General features: G+C 37.0%; 3 protein-coding genes across 3 annotated transcripts; 1 reads left to right on the plus strand and 2 right to left on the minus strand.

Moving 5' to 3' along the window:
- Nucleotides 1-923: 923 nt before the first annotated feature.
- Nucleotides 924-6033, minus strand: LOC6054098 (Golgi resident protein GCP60). The gene is made up of 5 exons (XM_038264206.1): nucleotides 5622-6033; nucleotides 4819-5541; nucleotides 2123-2244; nucleotides 1891-2062; nucleotides 924-1826 (listed from the first exon to the last, which is right to left on the minus strand). Exons 1-5 carry the CDS (start codon nucleotides 5740-5742, stop codon nucleotides 1558-1560), a joined length of 1407 nt encoding a protein of 468 aa, XP_038120134.1. The 5' UTR covers nucleotides 5743-6033; the 3' UTR covers nucleotides 924-1557.
- Nucleotides 6034-11704: 5671 nt separating this feature from the next.
- Nucleotides 11705-12372, plus strand: LOC119768837 (DNA-binding protein SMUBP-2). Its single transcript, XM_038260234.1, has one exon. It carries the CDS (start codon nucleotides 11799-11801, stop codon nucleotides 12270-12272), a length of 474 nt encoding a protein of 157 aa, XP_038116162.1. The 5' UTR covers nucleotides 11705-11798; the 3' UTR covers nucleotides 12273-12372.
- Nucleotides 12277-18286, minus strand: LOC6054097 (26S proteasome non-ATPase regulatory subunit 2). Its single transcript, XM_038260233.1, has 4 exons — nucleotides 18032-18286; nucleotides 15595-17926; nucleotides 12740-12858; nucleotides 12277-12657 (listed from the first exon to the last, which is right to left on the minus strand). Exons 1-4 carry the CDS (start codon nucleotides 18110-18112, stop codon nucleotides 12475-12477), a joined length of 2715 nt encoding a protein of 904 aa, XP_038116161.1. The 5' UTR covers nucleotides 18113-18286; the 3' UTR covers nucleotides 12277-12474.
- Nucleotides 18287-21320: the final 3034 nt, after the last annotated feature.

Genomic DNA, 21320 nt, shown 5'->3' on the forward strand with positions numbered 1-21320 from the left:
GGTCTGAACCTAATTTTTTTTTAAACCGATAATGGTAATCGATTCTCCATACAATTTTACATAAAAGTCTCCATATTGACCATTGTTCTAAGTCAAATTCTTGTGAAGATACAACTGGTTTAAAAATGAAAATGACGAAAAAAAATGTTGATAAACAGAGGTTTTGGCGTTTTGATTTGGCCATTTCTATATGACAGACTTGACTTTTGAGTCTCGTCCGATTTTCCATAAGTTTGATTTTTGTATTTTTTAGGAGAGACATGCCATCCTACATTTATCATGAGTTTTTTTGTAACTTCTTAGGCTATTTCCTCAAGAAATATAAACGAAAAAATCGTAAAAAATACCTTAAAATTTAAATTTGAGTTTTAAAATCGAACAGTTTCATTGAAGATACGTGTATTTTTCTTTCAGTGTATTTTTTCAGAAAGCCCGGGTACAAAAGTACCAGAAAAATTTCTGGTACGAGCTGGAATTGCTCAATTGTTAAAAAAAATATTTTGAGACATTTGATAATTTTGATAGTTTTCATAATTTTAGTAATTTGGAAAATTCTGTTGATTTTGATATTTTGGACAATCGCGATACTTTTAATAATTTTAATAGTTATTTTAAAAAGTTGATTCTCTATGTTCGCCACCCTGCAATTCGTCACAGGTGACCATCATCAATTCGCACTTGATCTCTCCCTCTTTTTTTTCGTTTCCCGCTTGTTTCGTGGAAGAGTTTTGCGAGTTTTGCTGATGAGACTCCTACACCCTCTATCATCATCCCTCCGCCACCCTCTTCTAGTCAGAGTGGGTCATAACTCAACAATGAATAGTACTACCGTGCTGCGAGATAGACATCGCCGTCGTCATCGCCGAGGAGGAAGTTTCTCATGCTGAAATGCAAATAACACAAAAAAAGAAACACACAAACCATAGCGCACGTTTTGGCATGACATCGAATGTTCTCTTTATTGGACTCTTTTCTGGGGGGTTTGAACATTTACATGAAACTGTTTTTTTTTTTAATTTGTGTTTGTTGTTGCTCCTTGTCTGTTTAGAGAATGATTATGATTTCTTTTTTTGGTTGGGGTTCGGTTATTCGATCATCTTCTCAAAATGGTTACATCTATAAATAGAGCGATATTTTATTTTATGTTTTCTCTAGAGCATGCACCTTGACATAAAAATTCTCACGCAAACCAAAAGGTTGGTTCCGAACTGTTCCGAAAATGTCCTTCTGTTAATTTATTTCTCTCTAAAGATACGAGCCTAAGATTAAAATCTATTCAACTAACAAACAACTGTTGCTTCTTTTTACGCCTCTCAATAAATTAGCTACTTTTTCACATTGTGACTTTGTGTGCAAAAAGTGTGTGTGTGTGTCTGTTTCTGTCAAAGGTACAGTTCGATAGTTGTTACAAAAAGGGGGCGTCATTCTTTCTCACTGTAACTAAAACCTGGTGCTCTTCGCCTCACCACTTCGAAACGGATTCGAACGGCGTCGCGGAGTGACGAACCCAAAAAAAAAAACCTTAAAAAATAACGAAAAGGAACGTTCCTGTGCTGATTATCGCGTGTAAAACACCTTGTAGTAGAGCGTCTTGGAGCGCCACAAGCTGTAGCTGTTGTCAAACTTGAGCAGGTACGTTCCCTCGCCCGGGTAGGCGTGCGAACCGGCGTAAACCTCGGTTTGACACTCGCGCCGGTAGATGGGAACGATGATCGAGATCGGGTTCCGGTTCGCGAGCGAGCTGCTGGCCCCGCTGCTGTACTGTTTGTGCTGCTGCTGCTGGCCCTGCTGCCCCCCACACTCGAGGTCGTCCACACAGGCCACGGCTGGGATCAAAGAAATATTAATTAGAAGACTTTCAAAACCTCAAGCTGGGGGGAAAAAACTCACAATCATCGTCCTCCAGCGTGTCGTCGTCCTCGTCGCTCTCGCTGATGTGCACCGAAACTTCCGTCGTCAGCGGTTTGCCCCACTCAAAGTACACGCCGAACCCGATGTCGTAGCTGTCGGTGGCAAACTCCCAAAACAGGCAGGAACCGCCCTCGTGCGTGGGAACGCGAACCTGTCGGATGAATTTCCCATTGGTCAGAAAAGGTTAAATTATAGAGTTTGATAATCTTACCGTTACAGTGTCGCCGTGGCCAACCCGAATCACGCCGTCGCCCTTGCCGGAGGTCACTTCCTGTTTGAACAGCTTGATGTCCGGCTTTGTCCACATGTTGGCCGGGCTGATGACGGCGTACTCTGCAAAGAGTGAAATTGATTTTTGTGTGACAAAGTGATCAAATAACCAGTTTTAATTAATTTTTATTAAAGTTATCCAAATTATCCAAACAATCAAAATTACTAAAATTATCAAAATTATCAAAATTATGAAAATTATTAGAATTCAAAATATCAATTAAAATATCAAGGTTATGAAAAAAAACAATATGAAAATTATCTAAATTATTTAAATTATCAATGAAACCCAACATTATTGAAATAACAAATTATCAAAAATTACCAAAATTATCAAAAACATCAAAATTGTACCCCGTTGGTTGGTCAAAATCAAACTAAAAAGTGACGAACTGTCACTTTTTACACGGCGCCCACGTACACTATCAAAACAAACGTTTGGTAGTGTGTGTGAACTCCGTGTAAAAAGGGTGTCAAACTAAAAAGTGACCCCGTTCGTTTGACAACAGTTGGTATCAGACCATCGGGTCTGAATGTATTATCAATGTTGACAATTAACAAAACTGTCAAAACTACCAAAATTAAAACAAACATCAATATTATCAATTAAACAAATATTATTGAAATTACAAATTATCTAAATTCCCAAAAATATCAAAATTATCGAAATTATCCAAATCATTAAAACTATCAAAAAAATAAACTATCCCAACTATCAAAATTATGAAATAAAATTATCAAGACTATCAGAAGTATCAAGATTATCAAAATTATCCGAATTTACAGTATTCTCAAAAAAAAAATTCTGGTGTAGGGGTAAGCGTGGTTGCCTCTCACCCAGTCGGCTTGGGTTCGATCCCAGACGGTCCCGGTGGCATTTTTCGAGACGAGATTTGTCTGATCACGCCTTCCGTCGGACGGAAAGTAAATGTTGGCCCCGGTCTAACCTAGAGGGTTAGGTCGTTAGCTCAATCCAGGTGTAGGAGTCGTCTCCCTGGGTCCTGCCTCGGTGGAGTCGCTGGTAGGCAGTTGGACTAACAATCCAAAGGTCGTCAGTTCGAATCTCGGGGTGGATGGAAGCTAAGGTGTAAAAAGAGGTTTGCAGTTGCCTCAACAACCAATCCTTCGGACACCTAGTTTCGAGTAGGGATCTCGCAATCGAGAACGCCAAGGCAATGCTGTAGAGCGAATAATTTGATTTTTGATTTGATTTGAGTATTCTCAAAACTAAAAAAAATCAATCAATTATTATTTATGAACTTTTTTAATCAAAATCATTGAAATTATCAAATTATCAAATTAACCAAAATCATCAAAATTATCAATTTGTCAAAATTATTGAAACAATCAAAATTTTAAAAAATATTGAAATTACTTAAATTTAAAAAAATAAATAAATAAATTGGCAGAATGAAATAAAACTATTTAGATTATATAAATAATCTAAAGTATCAAGATTATCCAAATTTAAACAATTTACAAAATTACCAAAATTATGAAATCATGAATTCATGAAAAATTATCAAAATCAAAAATATCAAAATTTTCAATTTTACCAAAAGTATCGAAATTATCAAAATTAACAACTTCATTATTCAAATAAAAAAAAAAAAAAACAATATTACAGAAAACCTTTTGCCAAAGCAAAAAGTTTAATTTACATTGCAACATAAATTAATGAGTTAAAAATCGATCAATTATTTTAAGATAGCATCGAAAAAATTGAGGCACAGAAAAAACAAAAAAAAAGAAAGACCTAGTTTGTTTAGAGATTGGGAAATGATAGAAAATAATATTCTATAATTTGAAAAAAGCGTTAAAAAGTAAAATTGTGAAAAAATTGTAAATTTGGTACTGAATATAAAAATATGAAAAGTTGTAAATTTTGTAAATTTTGTAAATTTTGTAAATTTTGTAAATTTTGTAAATTTTGTAAATTTTGTAAATTTTGCAAATTTTGTAAATTTTGTAAATTTTGTAAATTTTGTAAATTTTGCAAATTTTGTAAATTTTGTAAATTTTGTAAATTTTGTAAACTTTGTAAATTTTGTAAATTTGGTAAATTTTCTAAATTTTGTAAATTTTGTAAATTTTGTAAATTTTGTAAATTTTGTAAATTTTGTAAATTTTGTAAATTTTGTAAATTTTGTAAATTTTGTAAATTTTGTAAATTTTGTAAATTTTGTAAATTTTGTAAATTATGTAAATTTTGTAAATTGTGTTAATTTTATAAATTTTGTAAGTTTTGTTAATTTTGTAAATTTTGTAAATGTTGTAAATTTTGTAAACTTTGTATACTTTGTAAATTTTGAAATTTCTGTAAATTTTGTAAATTTTGTAAATTTTGTAAAGTTAGTAAATTTTGTAAAGTTTGTAAATTTGGTAGATTTTGTAAATTTTGTAAATTTTGTAAATTGTGTAAGTTATGTAAATTTTGTAATTAACAGTAAATTTTTTAATTTAAAGTAAATTTTGCAATTACTGCATTTTTGGTTGCATTTTTTCAGTTTTTTTTTAAACTTATTCATGTTTTTTTTTCGTATTTTGCCATTTTCGCTATTTTTTGATATTTTTGCTGATTTTTTTTTGTAAATTTTTAATTTTGTTTTTGATAAAAATTGTTATTCTGAAACTCACCTCCCGACTCGTCGTCACTTTCGCACTGCTCCTTGTACTCGAGCTGACTGCTCTCTTTGGCGCTCACAACCAGATCCGTTTGCTGGCCAACCTGCAGCAGCTGCTGCTGATCCGTTCCGTTGAGCTCTTCTTGTGCGTCCGGTGCCGTCCTCATCTGGTGCGAATAGTTACTGGCGACCTGCGCCTGCAGCTGCTGCATGTACTGGTGATAGTGTTCGGTTTGCAACTGCCGAATCAGGATGGCTTGCTGTTCCGGATTGCCCGGGAACTGCTTCTCGGCGTACTCCTTAAACTGGTGATAGGTTTGCTGGTTGAGTGCGTCCTGCAGCTGGCGTCGTTGCAGCTCCTCGCGGTTCTTCTCGTCCTCGATGCGTTTCTGTTCGGCCATTTGCTCCTTTTCGCTCTCCATTTGTTCGCGCTGTCGAGCCTCTTCCAGCTGGGCTTGTCGCAGTTTTTCCTCGCGATCCTTCTTGATCGCTTCCACGTACGGCTTGAACAGTGGACAGAGTCGATCCAGCAGATCAATGAAGCCCTCCATGGCCTGCAGCTTCGTAATGGTTCCCAGATGTTGCCACGCAATGCGTCTGTCCTTCCCAATTACGTCGAACATTCCGAGCGGTGGAGCCTTGGCCAAATCCAACGGACCATGGGCGGCCTGCTGCGTAAATGCCACCAGCTTCAGGTTGTCCTCGTAGCTCAGGTGAATCGCCTTGCCGGACTTTTCTGAAAAAAAAAAAAAAAAAAACAAAATGCAAAAATCACCAAACAACCCAAGAAAACCTCCCAAACATCCCTCAACTCACCCTTATAAAAGCTACAAGCCATCCGGAAGAGCTCCTTCAGCGGCAGGTTCCACTTGAGAATCTTGCTGTCCTCGGTGTCGGAACCGTCCAACAACTCAATGTTGCTCGCCGAACTTATCATCGTTTTGGAGAATCTTCTTCCCGCGGGTGTTTCGCGACGGCTCTTGTTTTTCTTCTCCACCCACTTTTTACGGTACTTTTTGGCCTTTCGAATTTGTTCGCGGGCCGCTTTTCAAACTAGCTATCCGGGCGGAGTTGCCACTTGTCCTTGGATCACTCGGACCGCACACTTACAGCGGATCGCGGAACATCCGAAAGAAACGGAGAAAAATCCAGTTTTTCTGGAGGAAAAAAAACTTACACGTATATTTTGCTGATGTTCTGGAACTCTTCTGATGAAAACTGTCAAACTTGTTTCAGTGTGTGAGTGACAAGACTTTTTATTTATGTTGTGGGGTGTTTTGCAAAGGGCCAAAACATTGAACTTAATTTTTTTTCTTCAATTCTAAATTACAAAAAAATCACACATGTAAATTTTTCAAATAAAGAATTGAAAATTATTTAAATTGAAAAATTATAAAATCTTAAATCTTGAAGAATCTTCGATTTTAATATTAAATTATTTTTAGAAATTTAAGATTTAATTTAAAATTCTAAAACCCTTGCTAAAATCTCTAATTCATGTAATAGGCTGGTACAAATTTTATTTAAAGTTTTTTCCCCCACTTCAAAGTTGGCCCGAAAAATCAGGGGGCAAAAAAAGTTATTTTTTTCAAAAATTTTCAAAACTTCAATGGAAATTTGAGTGGAATCAGCTGAAATCAATTTAAAATGCATAAAATGCGTTTAGAATCATTTTTTAGCATGTTTGAATTGATTTAAAAATCGTAGTAATTTTTGAAAATATTCGATGTTTATTAACGCAAAACTAATGATTGCAAAACAACTGTACTAGTGTAAAATGCATTTTAAAACACATTTTCCTTGCAAATGTTGAAACTATGGCTTTAGATTTTTTTTATTTATCTAGCCCCCCAGAGCGAAAGCACAAAAACTTTGAAAATTATTTGCTTCGGCCTTATAAAAATTTAAAAAAAATCTAAAATTGTCAAAATTCTTAAATTTGGATAGTCAAGAATCTAAAATTTGGATAACCAAGAATTCTAAATTTCTTAAGTTAACCATTTTGCAAATCAAGAATTTAAAATTTCTTGAAGTTTAATATTCTTAGCTTGGAAAATTCCATTACATTTACGTTTTACATTTTTCTGGCTGAGCTGGATATTATTTTAGCATTCTTCTCTGCTAGAATATTTCGTGACTGAGTTGACAGCTCGGAATTATAAAAATCTTCAAAGATTGGAAAATTTTAAGGGCATCTCCACCGCAGAGATCTAATTGCGTGGCAAACCTATCGGTGGGATCCCCAGTTTTAGCTTTGCTCCGTAGCTAATACACGTTTTCGCACCGCTGGGAGCTAATTTGGCTACCGTTTCAAGCCCACCGCGGGGATCTAATTTATTCATTTTCAAATTCTAGCCGTTTTGTTGATCGAAAACAATAAAACTACATTCTAACATGATAGAACATGCCTCCAATTGCATTATATGTCCTAATTGTTTGCTTACATCAATAAAATATCATTTTCAAAATTTTAAAAGAGTTCATCCGATTTGCTCCCGACATGTTTGCACCCCAACTTTCGCACCGCGGGTAGCAAAGCTAAAGCTAAATTAGCCTTCGAGTTCATTCAGCGAAGAAAAAGTTCATCGGGGATCCGTCGAGTAGCCGAGATAGGTGCTCGAGAAGTCCCCGAGCTGCCGGTGGCTAATTTTTTCAGCGATTTTTTGAATTATTTGTATTTGTTTTGGTTGAAGATGCATTTATTTTGAATATCAAATTTGAATGAATATTAAAGAAATCAGTGATTTAGTTCTAAACGATTTTATTAAATTGAAAAATTGTGGAATTTATATTTTTTTGTATTTTTTAAATAAAAAATAATCAACCACATATATTTATATAAGCAAATCATCACCGAAAATTTGAACATGAATGTTCAAAATTTAAAAATAACTAAACTGATTTGACCATTTTTAAATTATATATAAAATTCAAATATATATCAAGCGAAACAATGTAATTGGACCAATGTGAGTTTGTAAACAGAGGGTGTATTTTGCTCACGTCAGTGAGGAGTAAGAAAAAATACGAATACGTTTATTTTTATTATTTATTTTTTTCATTTCATTTGAAAATACTTTGAATGGTTGTACCGTAAAGGCTGATACGCAGATCCGAGGGAACGCAAAACTCCATATAAAAAAACGCACAAGAAACGGTCAGGGAAAGGGTCACGTAAAGTTTTTTCATAAGCGGTACGCAGCATAAACCAAACGTGGCGTTTGACGTTTCTTCGCGCGGTGCTTGTTTTCAATATGTTCTGATGAAAAAGAAGAATTGGAATTTTCTTTTTTAATAATCTTGTAATCGATATAATAATATTTAAAATCCCCGCCAAATCTCAAATTGCAAAATTTTGAAATTAAAAGGACAGATATAGTTTTTTGGTCGAAATGGAGTAAAAAAAGAAGTTATCTTTATAGCTGTCGGCCACTATTGCTAGTACCAATCAGCAACCTCTGGATTGTGAGTCCAGTGCGCTGTCCAAATGATCCACACGGACGGGATAGAAATTAAGTTAAATTTACGAAAAACCCGAAATTTTAACATTCAAAAATACAATTTTTATCAAAAATAAAAAAAATTCAAAATCAGGAATTTGAAAATTTAAGAAATTGAGAATTTAAGAATTTAAGAATTTAAGAATTTAAGAACTTAAGAATTTAAGAATTTAAGATCAGAATTGGGTACTTAAGCCCTATGTAAATTTTTCTGTACAACGGTAAAAAAAAACACGGTTAAAACCATTTCTGATCACTTTTTTTCATATTAATGCATTTTTTTTTTTTGACAAGACAACATTTTTTCGATGGTCCCCTTGGAACAAGCTGTCAAGTAGGAGCTTTTCTGTCAAGATGGACCGCGAGGTTAATTTTTCAAAATTGATTTAAAAATCCATTTTAAATTCTTTGTGGTCGTACTCAGAAAAATATGCTTTATCACTGTAAACAATAATATCAGCAATCTAAGCTTCATTTTAGGACCCAATTGTGCTCGGCTTGCGTGTTTTCAAATCCGTATTGGCTTATTTAAAATGTTTTGCTTGAATTTTGCTTTTTACTCAATACAAATGACTTGTCTCTTGCATGTCCGGCAGTAGATCGACAATGCGTTGATCAAAATTAATCAAACTTAGCCCCAATCTAACCTAAAAAACAAAACTGCTCACCCCAGATTATCAAAAGTTATTTTTCATGCGTAAACTTGTAACACGGGAAGGAAAATAACTCCAAGCTCGAAGAATTTAAATCGAGAAATCAATCATCACTCCTAATGTAAACATTTACTGACGTGAGCAGGACTAACTCTTTGTTTACAAACTCACATTGGCCCAATTACATTGTTTTGCTTGAAAAAACCATCCGGCAGACGATTTGCTCCCGGTAGATCCCGGAGCTAACCTGAGTTTGTTTAGATTCGGATGAACACGGATGAACTCGAACCTAAATTAGCTCTCGCACAAGTACCGCGGTGGGCTTGACGCGGGTGCCAAATTAGCTTTGCAACGCAATTAGATCCCTGCGGTGGAGATGCCCTAAGAGGCTCTAAAATACTCGAATTCTTAAATAATATTCTAAAATTGTGGAATTGCAGATTATGTAAGTTCATAAATTCTGAATTGCTAAGTTCAAATATTTTGACATTATGAAATTTTAACATACCGGAATTTCAGAATTTCAATTTTAAATTTTCAAATTCTGAAATAAAAATATCTAAAATTCAAAAATTCTTAGCTTCTTAAATCCAAACATTGCAAAACATTAAATTTCTTAAATTGTATTTTTTTATAAACCCTTTGCTTAATTTCGTTATTTCGTGGCTAAATTAATCTTTGTACGATCACTAGGATTTAAAATGGATCTTTAAGAAATTTTGAAAAATTTGTTTGCTTGACACTAATAATCTTTTTCTGACAGCTCGTTCCAAGGAGACCATTGTGTATTAAATGTAATTTATCTTTAAAAAAGGTCCAACAATAAATATTAAAAATTTTCCTTGGGCATGAGTAAGGACCTCGACGCCGTTAGCAATGTTGGCTTTAAAATAAAATTTCGTGATAATATCACTTCCCCCCAGCCAACATTTTTGCCATGCGAAGCGGGCCTCGACGCTGTGTCTAGGTTTAATTCCTAGCTAGGAGCCATCAGTGTCTTAAGAGGTGGTCCCAAGGCCGAGTAGGAGTTCATGAAGCAAATTAGTCGTCTCCCACCCCTTTTAAATTGAAAAATGAACTCTGAAACCAGCGCTTACTCACAACAGAAACAGAGGCCTCTTCTAGGCATTGTAGGATAGAATAGATTTTGAAAATTAATTAAAAAATATATTATTACGTAGCATTTTGATATGTCAAAATTTCCATAGAGTCTCGGTCAATCAATAGTGCGATGATATCGGACAAAATTCGTTAATCTGTTGAACTAACGGTTTTCGGATTATGGTTGTATCGACCATAGAGTTATCTACGTGCGCATGTATTGCATGTACGTACACGAAAAAGATTGAGGTTAAATTTTGTACCAGCCAGCAAAACAAATGGCGTGCTAGTGTGCGTTAGAGCGGGCTTAGATAAATCTATTGTTGCGAATCGAGGGTCTACTGGAGCCTTGACGATCAAATGGAGCCTAACATTTCAAAAGGGCGCATGGGTTTTGTGAACAGGAGTGTGTCTCCTTCACTCAAATGACAGTTTACATAAGGTATAATAGAGATGCACTCTTGTTTGCAAAGCTCTATGCCCTAATGAAATGAAAGGCATGAAATAGTCGTCTTAATTACTAGTGTTCAACTTATGAACTATTCATTTATGTTTATTGGTTTTTGGAAGCGGCAAGACTGGTTTAAAAACAAGATCCTTTACCTTATTTGGCGTTATAATAAAACATTCGGGGATTTGAGATTAAATTTACTTTCAGACAGTTTAGTATAGGTTGTTGATTAAAGTTAGATAGTTTTCCGTCGATGAATAATTGGACTGAAATGATTAGTTGATTTGAACGAAGTGTAACATTTCATTGGCAGATCTGTTTCTAGTTGTAATGTACGACAAGGCTATTGACGGACGTGACAGGTCGGCAGTTAGTTTTCATTTTTTTTTTCTCTAGTATTTTTTATTTCCTTTAAATTTGGAATACATCATAGGTTTCTTTTGTATAGATCTCCGATTAGTTACATTTTCTTATTTAATTAACTCATAATTTAATTTTTTTCGGGCCTTTTTACTTTGAATCCTAATTTCAGATTTTCTTTATTCAGTGTTAAACTTAGATTAACGTAACTGCTCAAGTAATCCAAGTTCTTACAACTCACACCAACACTAATTTTCTTTCACCTCCCCCCTCCCGATCCCCTATATCTTCCGGTGGTGTTCATTTGGTATGCAATACTAGTTCGGCCACTACCCTTTTTTCCACAAGAAACCGGACTTGGACTGACTTGAGGCCGCGTCCCCCACCTTGCTCCGTAAAACGAAAACGAAACGAACAATAAATATTAAAAATTTTATTTTATTTATTTGATTTTTGGGTGTTTTTGAATCCGCCTTAATGTCAGGGGCTCTCAAAAACATTAAAAAATTAACTTATTAAAAAAGATTCTTTTCAATTTTTGAATTTGTTATTTTACAATTACTATAGTATAGTTTTTAATTACTATAGTATATTTTATTAGATTTTTAATTATTTTTTAAAGATTTTCGTAAGTGTCACTCTCTTTTTTGAATTTAAATATTAGGTTTTACGCCGACTCGATTTGGAGATTAGAAGGAGTGCACTGTTTACATGGACATGGACATGGACCATGTAAACAGTGCACACGAGCTGTCAAATGACGTCACGGTGTAAAACCTAATTGGCAAATCAGCAAATCTGCAAATTTGGCATCGCTGCTGTCGCTGTCAGATTATTACCAAAAACAAACTAAAAACAACAACAAAGTGGTTTTCACCTCTCTAAAATCAGTGAAATTCCGAGTTTAAATTTTAAATTAAACACTAGAATGACCAGCCCATCACCGAGCTCCGGTGACCTTAAGCTGGAAACCGACCCAAAGCTCGTAACGAAGGCCACCGAGATTGTGCAACCGCTGCCGAGCAGCACCGTCGACCGAAATCTCGATACGGTCCTCGAGGCCGTCAAAACCGTGGACCAGACGTGCGATTACAAACGGTGCAAGCAAAAAACCAACATGATGGGCTCGAATTGTGGCTTCTGCAAGCAGCGGTTCTGCTTCAAGCACGGCCTGCCGGAAATTCACGGCTGCGGCGAGGAGGTGAAGCGGAAGGAACGGGAAGAATTTCTGCATCCACTCCCGGCCAAGACGGTGCAGGCACAGGAGGATCTGAAGAAGGCGCACGGTCGGTTGGAGCAGAAGCTTAAAAGTATGAACTTGTCGCGGAAGGCCAAACCAAGTGGCGGCGGGGAAGGTTCCAGCGGGAAGAGTGGTGGTAACAAACGGAAGGGGAAATCTTAGGTTCTTTTTTGGAAATTGAATTTTATTTTTGTTCAAATACTTGCTGTGAGACACTTAAATTAATAAATTGTATGTTTTCTGCGCATTAAACAATCAGTAATGTTCATGTTTTATTTATCGCTTGCAAAATATTGTTTATTTAAATGTGAGTTAGTCTTAAGGATTGTCCGCCCTTCCGTGGCGTTCGCGCCGTCTGAACGCCTTACGGGACGTAGTTGGGATTTTTCCGCAGGATGCAGAACCCTTCCATGATGGGCGTGAGGGAGATGTACTCCTCGGTGGCGAGTTCGGCCCGTTCGCCCATCGCCAGCAGCACCGGCGTCGTGTGCGTCTGGAAGCCGGTGATGGTCTTGGGTTTGCCGGCCTGGCCAACTACGTCGACGGCCTGGAGTTTTTTTTTGAGGGAGGGGAGAGAGAAAGTATTAAAATTGATAGTCTTTCGACGAACGAAATTCGATTGGGCTTACCATTCCCACGCGCACCGGAACCGGACACGGGCTCAGGTCCTCGGTGAAGGTGATCAACATACGGGGCTGCATGGCGGTGGCCATCGTGTACAGCAGATAGTGCGACTTGCCCAAGATAACTGCAATAAAAAGGGGATTGTTTAGTTTCTGAATAATTTACAATAAATCTGGAGCAACATTTGAAAGGGGCGGTACGACATTGCTCTTACGGCCTTTCGTCCCATTTAAACGCGTGTAATGAAAGGCCGTAAGAGCAATGTCGTACCGCCCCTTTCAAATGTTGCTCTGGAAATTATGGTCATGATTTTTTATGTTTTCATAGCGTTCTAGAATTGTTGAAAAGGTCGCTGAAAATATTTTTCGATGTTAATGAATGATGATGCACTGAAGGTGCTACAATGTGTTTTAAGGATTGTTTTCTAGAATTCTTAAATTAGAAAAAAAAGTTTTTTAAAATAATCACTACTCTGTTTTCCACAAGAAACCGGACTTTGACTGACTTGAGGCCACCTTGCTCCGTAAAACGAAAACGAAAAATAATCAGATTTATGACTAAAAACACCATGATATTTTTTTGTTTTCCCATGTTTAAACATCTTGATTTGAAAATGTTCTACATAATTTATAAATTCCTGTTTTTTTTATGTTTTTGTTTAATTCCTAAATTTCTGTTATCTTGCTTACTTTTTTTTAGGTCCTATCAAAGTAGGAAACCCATCGCTCATTGGTTGTTTTGAAAAAAAGTAATAATAAGGTCCTATAAACATAATTTTCACTTTTTGCTTTTTAAATGTTTTTTAATACCCCTGACTCAAGGCGATTCTAAAAACACCAAAAAAGCAAAAATTGAAAATTTTGTTTATAGGACCTTTTCAAAAAAACTCTAGATATGTTTATAGGTCCTTTTAAAAAAAATCTTGATATGTTCAATTTTCAGTCCCAATTTTATTACTGTTTTTATTATTTTAAAACTTTAGATTTTTTCAAGTATCGACTTCATAACCTTTTAATTTTTAAATTAAACTGGAAATGTTTTAAATAACTATTCTAATGCCTTTAAGGTAAAATTATTATTTTCTTTTTGTTTTATGTATTTTTTGTTATATTTTTTGATCTTTGAGTTTTTTTGAATTATCAAACTCTTTGAACTGCAACTGCAAAACAATTTGATTTTTTTCAGATTTTTTTTATTTTAAAATATTTATTTCTGTTCAATATTCAAAAGTATATATTTTAATTATTTTATGTTTTATCTGTTTTGGTAAAAAAAAAAACACTTTAAAAGTAAGTTTTTATAGTTGAACATTTGAACTAAGCAATTTTTATTTTGTTGATTTTAAGCCAATTTTTTTTTAATTTTGAATTTTGAAGTAGGTACATTTTTTTAGTAAGATTTGTTTGCTTTTTTTGTTTTCACTTATTTTTAGTTTTTTTTAATTTTTACTTTTTTTGTTTTTTTTTTTTGGTATTATTAATTTTAGAATCTTCTATTTTCCGAGTCACTGTTGATTTTTTTAATATTATAATTTTGAGCAGTTAGAGTCGCAAAAAACCACCCACAATCATTTTTCGGATTTTTTGATATATTGCAAAATTTGCGACTATGTTTCTACTATTTATTTATCATTTATTTACTATTTATTATATTGAAGTTTCAATTGTTTAAAAATTTTAGTTATCATTTATTTTTTAGAGAATAAATAAAGTTGTTTAAAAATCTGAAAACAAAAATTATAACTAAAATTTTTAAGTTAAATAAAAAATAAAATTTAAAATTTGAGTCAAGTCAATTTAAAATGTAATAACCAGGAAATACAAAATAAGCATATGAGTATTCGAAAAACTGTACCTTGAGAAGGGACTTTCAAATCGATTTGGTGTCTTCGGAAATTTTTATTTACTTTTTACTACTAAAAGTTGAATTCCCAAAATGTTTTTTTTTTTATTTTCGATTTTTTTTATGTTGAAGGGGACTATTAGGGCAATCTTTGCTCTGCCTGTTAACTTTTAAATTTGATGATAAATGAATTCTGTTTTTCTGAAAAAAAAAACAATTGCAATATCCTTATGGGAAAAATGCTGCGAAAGAATGGGTCTAAAATGTTCGAAAACGCAGAAAAAAAACTAAAAAAAAAACAATCAAAACTTAAATTTAAAAAAAATAAGTTCAATTAGTTAAGAAGTATAGTAATTTAAAAATATGAAAATTAACCTTATCTAATGCAACACAAACGCAGCGAAAGAATACGCCCACGTACTTTTCTTATCATGATTAATAACTGCATTACATCCAAGAACACCCGAAAATTTATTACAAAAATTGAAGCGGCCAGCCCTACTGCGTTGTGTTTGCTGCAGAGAGGACTATGTGATCGGATCACATTTCACAGAATCTGCAGGGGAGGAGGGATGCGTAGACATAACGTACCAAACGCCCCGGTTTTTTATTTGTATTATTATTGTTATGAGAGTTGTGTTTAGTTTATTAATATTAGTAAATTGTAGTATTATAAATAAAAACAAAAATAAAAAATAAAAAAATCTAAATCTGTAAACATAACAAAAAATAACCATTTTAATTCTTATTGGGAATCAAAAAGTTTACAAAAATTAAAAGCTGACTTTTCATTTAAAAAAATACGAAAATCAACTAAAAACTGGAGTTCAAATTTCAAATCAACATGACAAATGTAAAAAAAAAAAAGAATGAATATCTGATATTTTACCAAACCAAAAGGAAACAACATTCAATTCAAAAAAATCTTAAATCACAAAAAGAAAAGAAAAATAATTCCAGCGAAATTAAAAAAAAGTAACCCCCCCCCCATAATCATCAATTTGCCCAAAATACTCACTATTCTTAACATCCATGAAGGAGACGAGCGTGGCCAGCAGTCCGGCGACCGCGACCGGACTCATCAGCTGCCGATCGCTGTGGAACGGACTGAGCGTGAGCGTTCCCTTGCCGAGATGGGTCAGCCCCTGGGCGATACGGACCATAAACAGGTTGTTCGGGTCCTTGGCGTGGTACTGGGCCAACTGACGAAGCATCGCGGCCAGCCGGGCGTTGTTCGTTCCGGCGCCGACCAGACCCATGGCGAAGATGGCATTGTGGGCCACTTCTGCGTCACTGTCGTGGGAGAACTTGCTCAACGTGTCCAGGATGTTTAGTTTTGGGTTGGACACCGAGATGAGACCCAGGGCCAGCGGAACCGATCGACGGATGCACGGTTCGCAGTAACGGAGCAGATTTCCGAACGAACGGAAGGCCATCTCCGAGCCGATTTCCTCACCCATTGCGATGAGGGCGATTCCGAGGACGGCGACGGATTGACACCCGGACAGGTCCTTCTCTTTGTCCTCCTTTTCCTTTTGGGCAGCGGCTGCGGCCGCGGCGGCGTCCTTCTTCGAGGAGGAACTCTCGCTTTCGGTCGTGGCCGGTTCGTAATGTTCTGAGCAGAGATGCAACAGCTGTTGGATCTTTAGGACGTTTCCGGTTCCGGCGTAGGCGCAGATTTCGACCATGGTGGTGGCCATCGAACGGAACGGTTCCTGGATGATCTCGAGGGCAGCGATGACGGCTTCGGCGGCTTCCTGTCGGCCAAGGTAGACGAGGCCGAGACCGAGCGGAAGGAATCTGGCGTAGGTGTCCTTGAGCTCGAGCTCGGAACGATCCATGATGGTCTGGAGCAGGACTTCGGTGACTTCGCTGTTGCACGATCCAACGGCGATCATTCCGAGGGAGAGGGCGGCGATTCCCATGACTTCCATCGTGGAACCGGTGCGGCGTTCGGAGCTGAATACCGAACCGATGAGTTCGAGGACGACGGAACGATTGGAACCGGCGTAGGCAAGGCCCAGACCGAGGATGGCGCCAATCCGCATGGTGCTGTTCTGGTGCAGCACGTAATCTGAAAGCAGGGCCAATGCCGGATCGACCTCGTTGCGGACGCCGCAGTTTACGATGCCGCAAGCCAGCAGAGCTCCTGACTTGATGTAATCTTCGTTCGAGTAAAGATACTTGTCGATCGGAGTCAGACCACCGTCAACGTCCCACAGCAGGATCAATCCAAGCGACGCCGTGGCACTCAACATTCCGTGCTCCTTGTTCTTGTACAGCCACTTGTTGCCATCCTCCATGAGCAGCTTGTCCTGGCCAAACCCGGCATTTACGAAACCGTTCACAAAACTAGCGGCCAGATTCTGACGAGCAGAATCGATTTGCGACGATCCGAACGGAGTGCGAGAATTGTCCAGATGTGACTTGTACACATCTTCCGGCGTTTTGGGCTCCATAATGTCCAACTCACGGGCCAGATTTAGGAAGTGATTGTTCAGATGCGAGTTGGACATGATCTCCACGAGGTCATCGTAATCATTCGAACCCTCCGGCAGCTCCAGGAAGATCTGCTGACGACCAAGCATAAACGCCAACTGTTTCTGCAGGGCAAGATCGTTGCAGGAAGTGAAAATGTCCTGAATCAACGGCATGTCGTTGATCATCAGCGCCAGTCGCATCGCCTGGGTGTGCATTTTGAACTTCCTCGACAGATTCAGCGCACACTTGAGCAGGCTGATGTTCTCCGGTTCCGGAACGTACGGAACGCAACTCTGCAGATACAGGCAAACCCGCGGATAAGCACTCTCGTCCACGTACGCCTCCAACAGATCCAACCGTTCAATTTCCATCAACAAATCGCACGCTTCCGCCTCGGCATTGTGCGCCATGTTGTACGGAATAATCTGGTTGACCAGGCAGATTAACCGCTTCTTGAAATCCTCCGTCGTTTCCGGCCAATTCGACGCAATCTCCCCACTCAAGTGGCGCACGTACTCGTGACCCCAATCGCCAATGTTCTCGTTGGTGTCGTCGCACAACAGCCGATACACCAAACACTCCTTGCCGGTTCCCATGGTCATGGCCAGCACGGAAATAATCTCCGCGCACAGCTTCGTCGTGACCTTGTCCTTCAGCGACGCCGTCATCTTCTTATGAATCTCCTTCATCGTCTCAAAGTGGGCCCGCATAAACTTAAGCGGTTTCGGAACCGACGTCATCGACGTGGTCGACGCCTTAATCAACTTGGCCATCGTCTCCAGCGCCGGCAGGTACAACTCCGTCGCCGGTTCCTGCAACCGCTCGACCAACATATTCAACTCATCCTGCAGCTGCTTGTCCTCGTCACTCTAAAAAAAAAACCCAAAACACAGAAATCCGGATCATGACAATGCACTTTGCGGAACCGACTTCCAGCAACAATGGCTTCCCCCCTTAAAACTTCAAACACTCACCAGCTCAGTTTTTTCCTCCTCTTTTTCCTTGCCCTTGCCCTTAACGACCGGTGTTTCTTCAATCTTTTCCGTGGTGGACATGGTTGCGGCACCGGAACACGATAAAACTAGGCTCTCTTCCTTGCGAATTAACAGCACAAAATGCAAACTTTTGTTGAGATTTTCACCCGAGCTTGAAAAATCCCTAACGACGGCGGACGATGAGTTGTGAAAACAGTGTAGAGTTGCCAACTTTTGGGGTTAGGTCGGTGAAAGTGTCAAAATTTGATGTTTGGTCGACCGACTACGAATGTCGACTTTGACAACAATCGTGTCGGCGCAAGAGCCAGGTGGCCAGCGATTGGGAAAGGTCTGCAGTAAATGCTGTAGAACAATAAATTTTATTTGGGTCCCCATTTTTTAATATTTTTGGTTTTCAAGTGCAAGGAACTAGGGGAACAGCATCTAATTCAAGCATGCCTTTTATGTTGCCATATCAGCACTTTGACGTTCAATTATGCGTTTTCAACTAAAATCGAGTGATAAATAATTCAATAGGAAGTGAGCAAGCATGTTTCTTTAAACAGTTTTAAAATTTTGAATTGTTTAAAATTGCTTTTAGAATTTTGATCGCGCGGAGATCCACAAATAAATGTTATTCTGTCCCTGTCTGTCCCTGAGGTGAGCAGAGTGAGCAGAGGTGATCCTCGTTCTTGTTGATCTCTCCCCGGTTCGCTTCTCATGTACTGTCCCCTTTAGAGTATAGTCAATAATAAACGCCAGACCTTACGCGTTTTGCAATAAACGTAGTTTCTGTTCGCGCAATAAATTGTTTTACTCGCGTAGTTTGAAACGAGTTGTGTCCAAAATCTCCCGAACCGACCACACGCGCGAACAAATTTAATAAGGCCGTTACAAATATTTTTCAAAGTTTATGTTGCCTCCCCCTCGCTCCCACGTATTTGGTTTGAAAAATTAACGCAGCAAAACATTTTTTTTTCTAAAAACTTGACAATTTCTATGGAAATTGAAGACTTATCAACTGAAACAATCAAAAATGCCTTTTTCTGCATGAATAATCATGTTTAGCATGTTTGGGCTCGTATTTTTATGAATTTTATAATTCTATTGCAATGTACAGCACCGCATCAAAGAGTATTTCCCTTCTCTTTGACCGCATTAAGCATTTCAAAACACTTTTTTCATTCAAATGTTGGAACCGTGGCCTGTAATTTCTTTGTTTTTTACTTTTTTTTGAGTCGAGGGACATAAACTTCAAAACATGTTTGCAACGACCCAATACAAGATTTTTGAAACTAAGCTTCCATCCACCCCTGGATTCGAACTAACGACCTTTAGATTGTGAGCCCAACGGCCTACGGGCGACTCCACCGAGACAGGACCCAGGGAGACGACTCCTACACCTGGACTGAGCTAACGGCCTAACCCTTTAGGTTAGCCCGGGGTCAACATTTACTTCCCCGTCCGACGGAAGACGTAATCAGACAAATCTCGTATCGAGAAAAATCACCGTGGGATCGAACCCAGGCCGACTGGATGAGAGGCAACCACGTTTACCACCACCACCACGGGTACCAACTAATGTGATTCCAGAGTTTTTAAATTTTAGAATTGGGTCCTAATAAAGCCCTATGTCAATTTTTATGTACAACAGTAAAAAGTACTCGATTTAAAACCGATTATGTTATTTTTTTCATTTTTAAGCAAAAAAATAAATTGAAAAGACAACATTTTGTCGATGGATCAACTATGGTCCCTGTCAAGTATTGAGAAAGCAGACAAAAATCAAAATACGAGCGCAACCTGAGCAGTTCTCTACGGAATTGGTCTTTTTTCTTTAATTTTAATATTTGTATTTTTTAATCCGGCTGAAACTTTTTTGGTGCCTTCGGTATGCCCAAAGAAGCCATTTTGCATCATTAGTTTATCCATATAATTTTCCATACAAATTTGGCAGCTGTCCATACAAAAATGATATGTGAAAATTCAAAAATCTGTATCTTGTGAAGGAATTTTTTGATCGATTTGGTGTCTTCGGCAAAGTTGTAGGTATGGATATGGACTACACTGAAAAAAATGATACACGATAAAAAAAATTGGTGATTTTTAATTTAACTTGTTGTCACTAAAACTTGATTTGCAAAAAAAAAAACACTATTTTAATTTTTTGATATGTTTTAGAGGACTTCAAATGCCAACTTTTCAGAAATTTCCAGAATGGGCAAAACATCTTTGACCGAGTTATGATTTTTTGAATCAATACAGATTTTTTCAAAAAATCGAATATTGGTCGCAAAAAATTTTCAACTTCATTTTTCGATGTAAAATTGAATTTGCAATCAAAAAGTACTCTAGTGAATTTTTGATAAAGTGCACCGCGGTTTCGCGATAAAGTGCACGCGTTTTCAAGTTATAACCATTTTTAGGTAACTTTTTTGAAAATAGTCGCAGTTTTTCATTTTTTTAAATTAGTGCCCATGTTTGCCCACCTTTGAAAAAAAATAATTTTGAAAAGCTGAGAAAATTCTCTATATTTTGCTTTATTGAACTTTGTTGTACGACCCATAGTTGCTGAGATATTGCCATGCAAAGTTAAAAAACAGGAAAATTGATGTTTTCTAAGTCTCACCCAAACAACCCACCTTTTTCGAATGTCGATATCTCAGCAACGATAGTTCCGATTTACAATGTTAAGACATGAAACATTCGTAAAATTTTCTGATATTTTCGAAAAAAAATATTTTCAAAAATTTAAAATCAAGACTAGCATTTCAAAAGGGCCAAACATTCAATATTACATTGTACACTCAAACCCCGATGGTTTGACACCAACTGTTGTCAAACGAACGGGGTCACTTTTTAGTTTGACACCCCTATTAAGCATCCAATTACAGTTTTCTTAAGGCTGAGATTAATTGGGTACTAAAGCCCTATGTCAATTTTTATGTACAACGGTAAAAAACACGATTAAAAACCAATTCTGATCACTTTTTTTCATTTTAATGCAATTTTTTTTTTGACAAGACAACATGTTTTCGATAGATCAACTATAGTCCCCTTGAAACGAGCTGTCAAGTAGGAGCTTTTCTGTCAAAAAGGACCGCGAGGTCAATTTTTCAAAATTGATTTAAAAATCCATTTTAAGCTCTTTGTGGTCGTACAAAGGGTCATTGTACTCAGAAAAATAAGCTTTATCACTGTGAACAATAATATCAGCAATCTAAGCTTCATTTTAGGATCCAATTACAGAGGATCTTGTGTGTAAATGTTATTGGGAGGGGAGAACAAA

Source organism: Culex quinquefasciatus, chromosome 3 (assembly GCF_015732765.1).
Source record: "Culex quinquefasciatus strain JHB chromosome 3, VPISU_Cqui_1.0_pri_paternal, whole genome shotgun sequence".
Classification (NCBI taxonomy): domain Eukaryota; kingdom Metazoa; phylum Arthropoda; class Insecta; order Diptera; family Culicidae; genus Culex; species Culex quinquefasciatus.

Excerpts from the sequence above, each read along its gene's own strand:
- LOC6054098 (XM_038264206.1), bottom strand. The coding sequence starts at position 5,742 with ATGATAAGTTCGGCGAGCAACATTGAGTTGTTGGACGGTTCCGACACC. Across the intron at positions 2,063-2,122 it reads GCCACGGCGACACTGTAACG|GTTCGCGTTCCCACGCACGA; the intron begins GTAAGATTATCA and ends TTCATCCGACAG. Across the intron at positions 1,827-1,890 it reads CACGCTGGAGGACGATGATT|CCGTGGCCTGTGTGGACGAC; the intron begins GTGAGTTTTTTC and ends CTTTGATCCCAG.
- LOC119768837 (XM_038260234.1), top strand. The coding sequence starts at position 11,799 with ATGACCAGCCCATCACCGAGCTCCGGTGACCTTAAGCTGGAAACCGAC.
- LOC6054097 (XM_038260233.1), bottom strand. The coding sequence starts at position 18,112 with ATGTCCACCACGGAAAAGATTGAAGAAACACCGGTCGTTAAGGGCAAG. Across the intron at positions 17,927-18,031 it reads AGGAGGAAAAAACTGAGCTG|AGTGACGAGGACAAGCAGCT; the intron begins GTGAGTGTTTGA and ends TTTTTTTTTTAG. Across the intron at positions 12,859-15,594 it reads CTTCATGGATGTTAAGAATA|TTATCTTGGGCAAGTCGCAC; the intron begins GTGAGTATTTTG and ends TTTTTATTGCAG.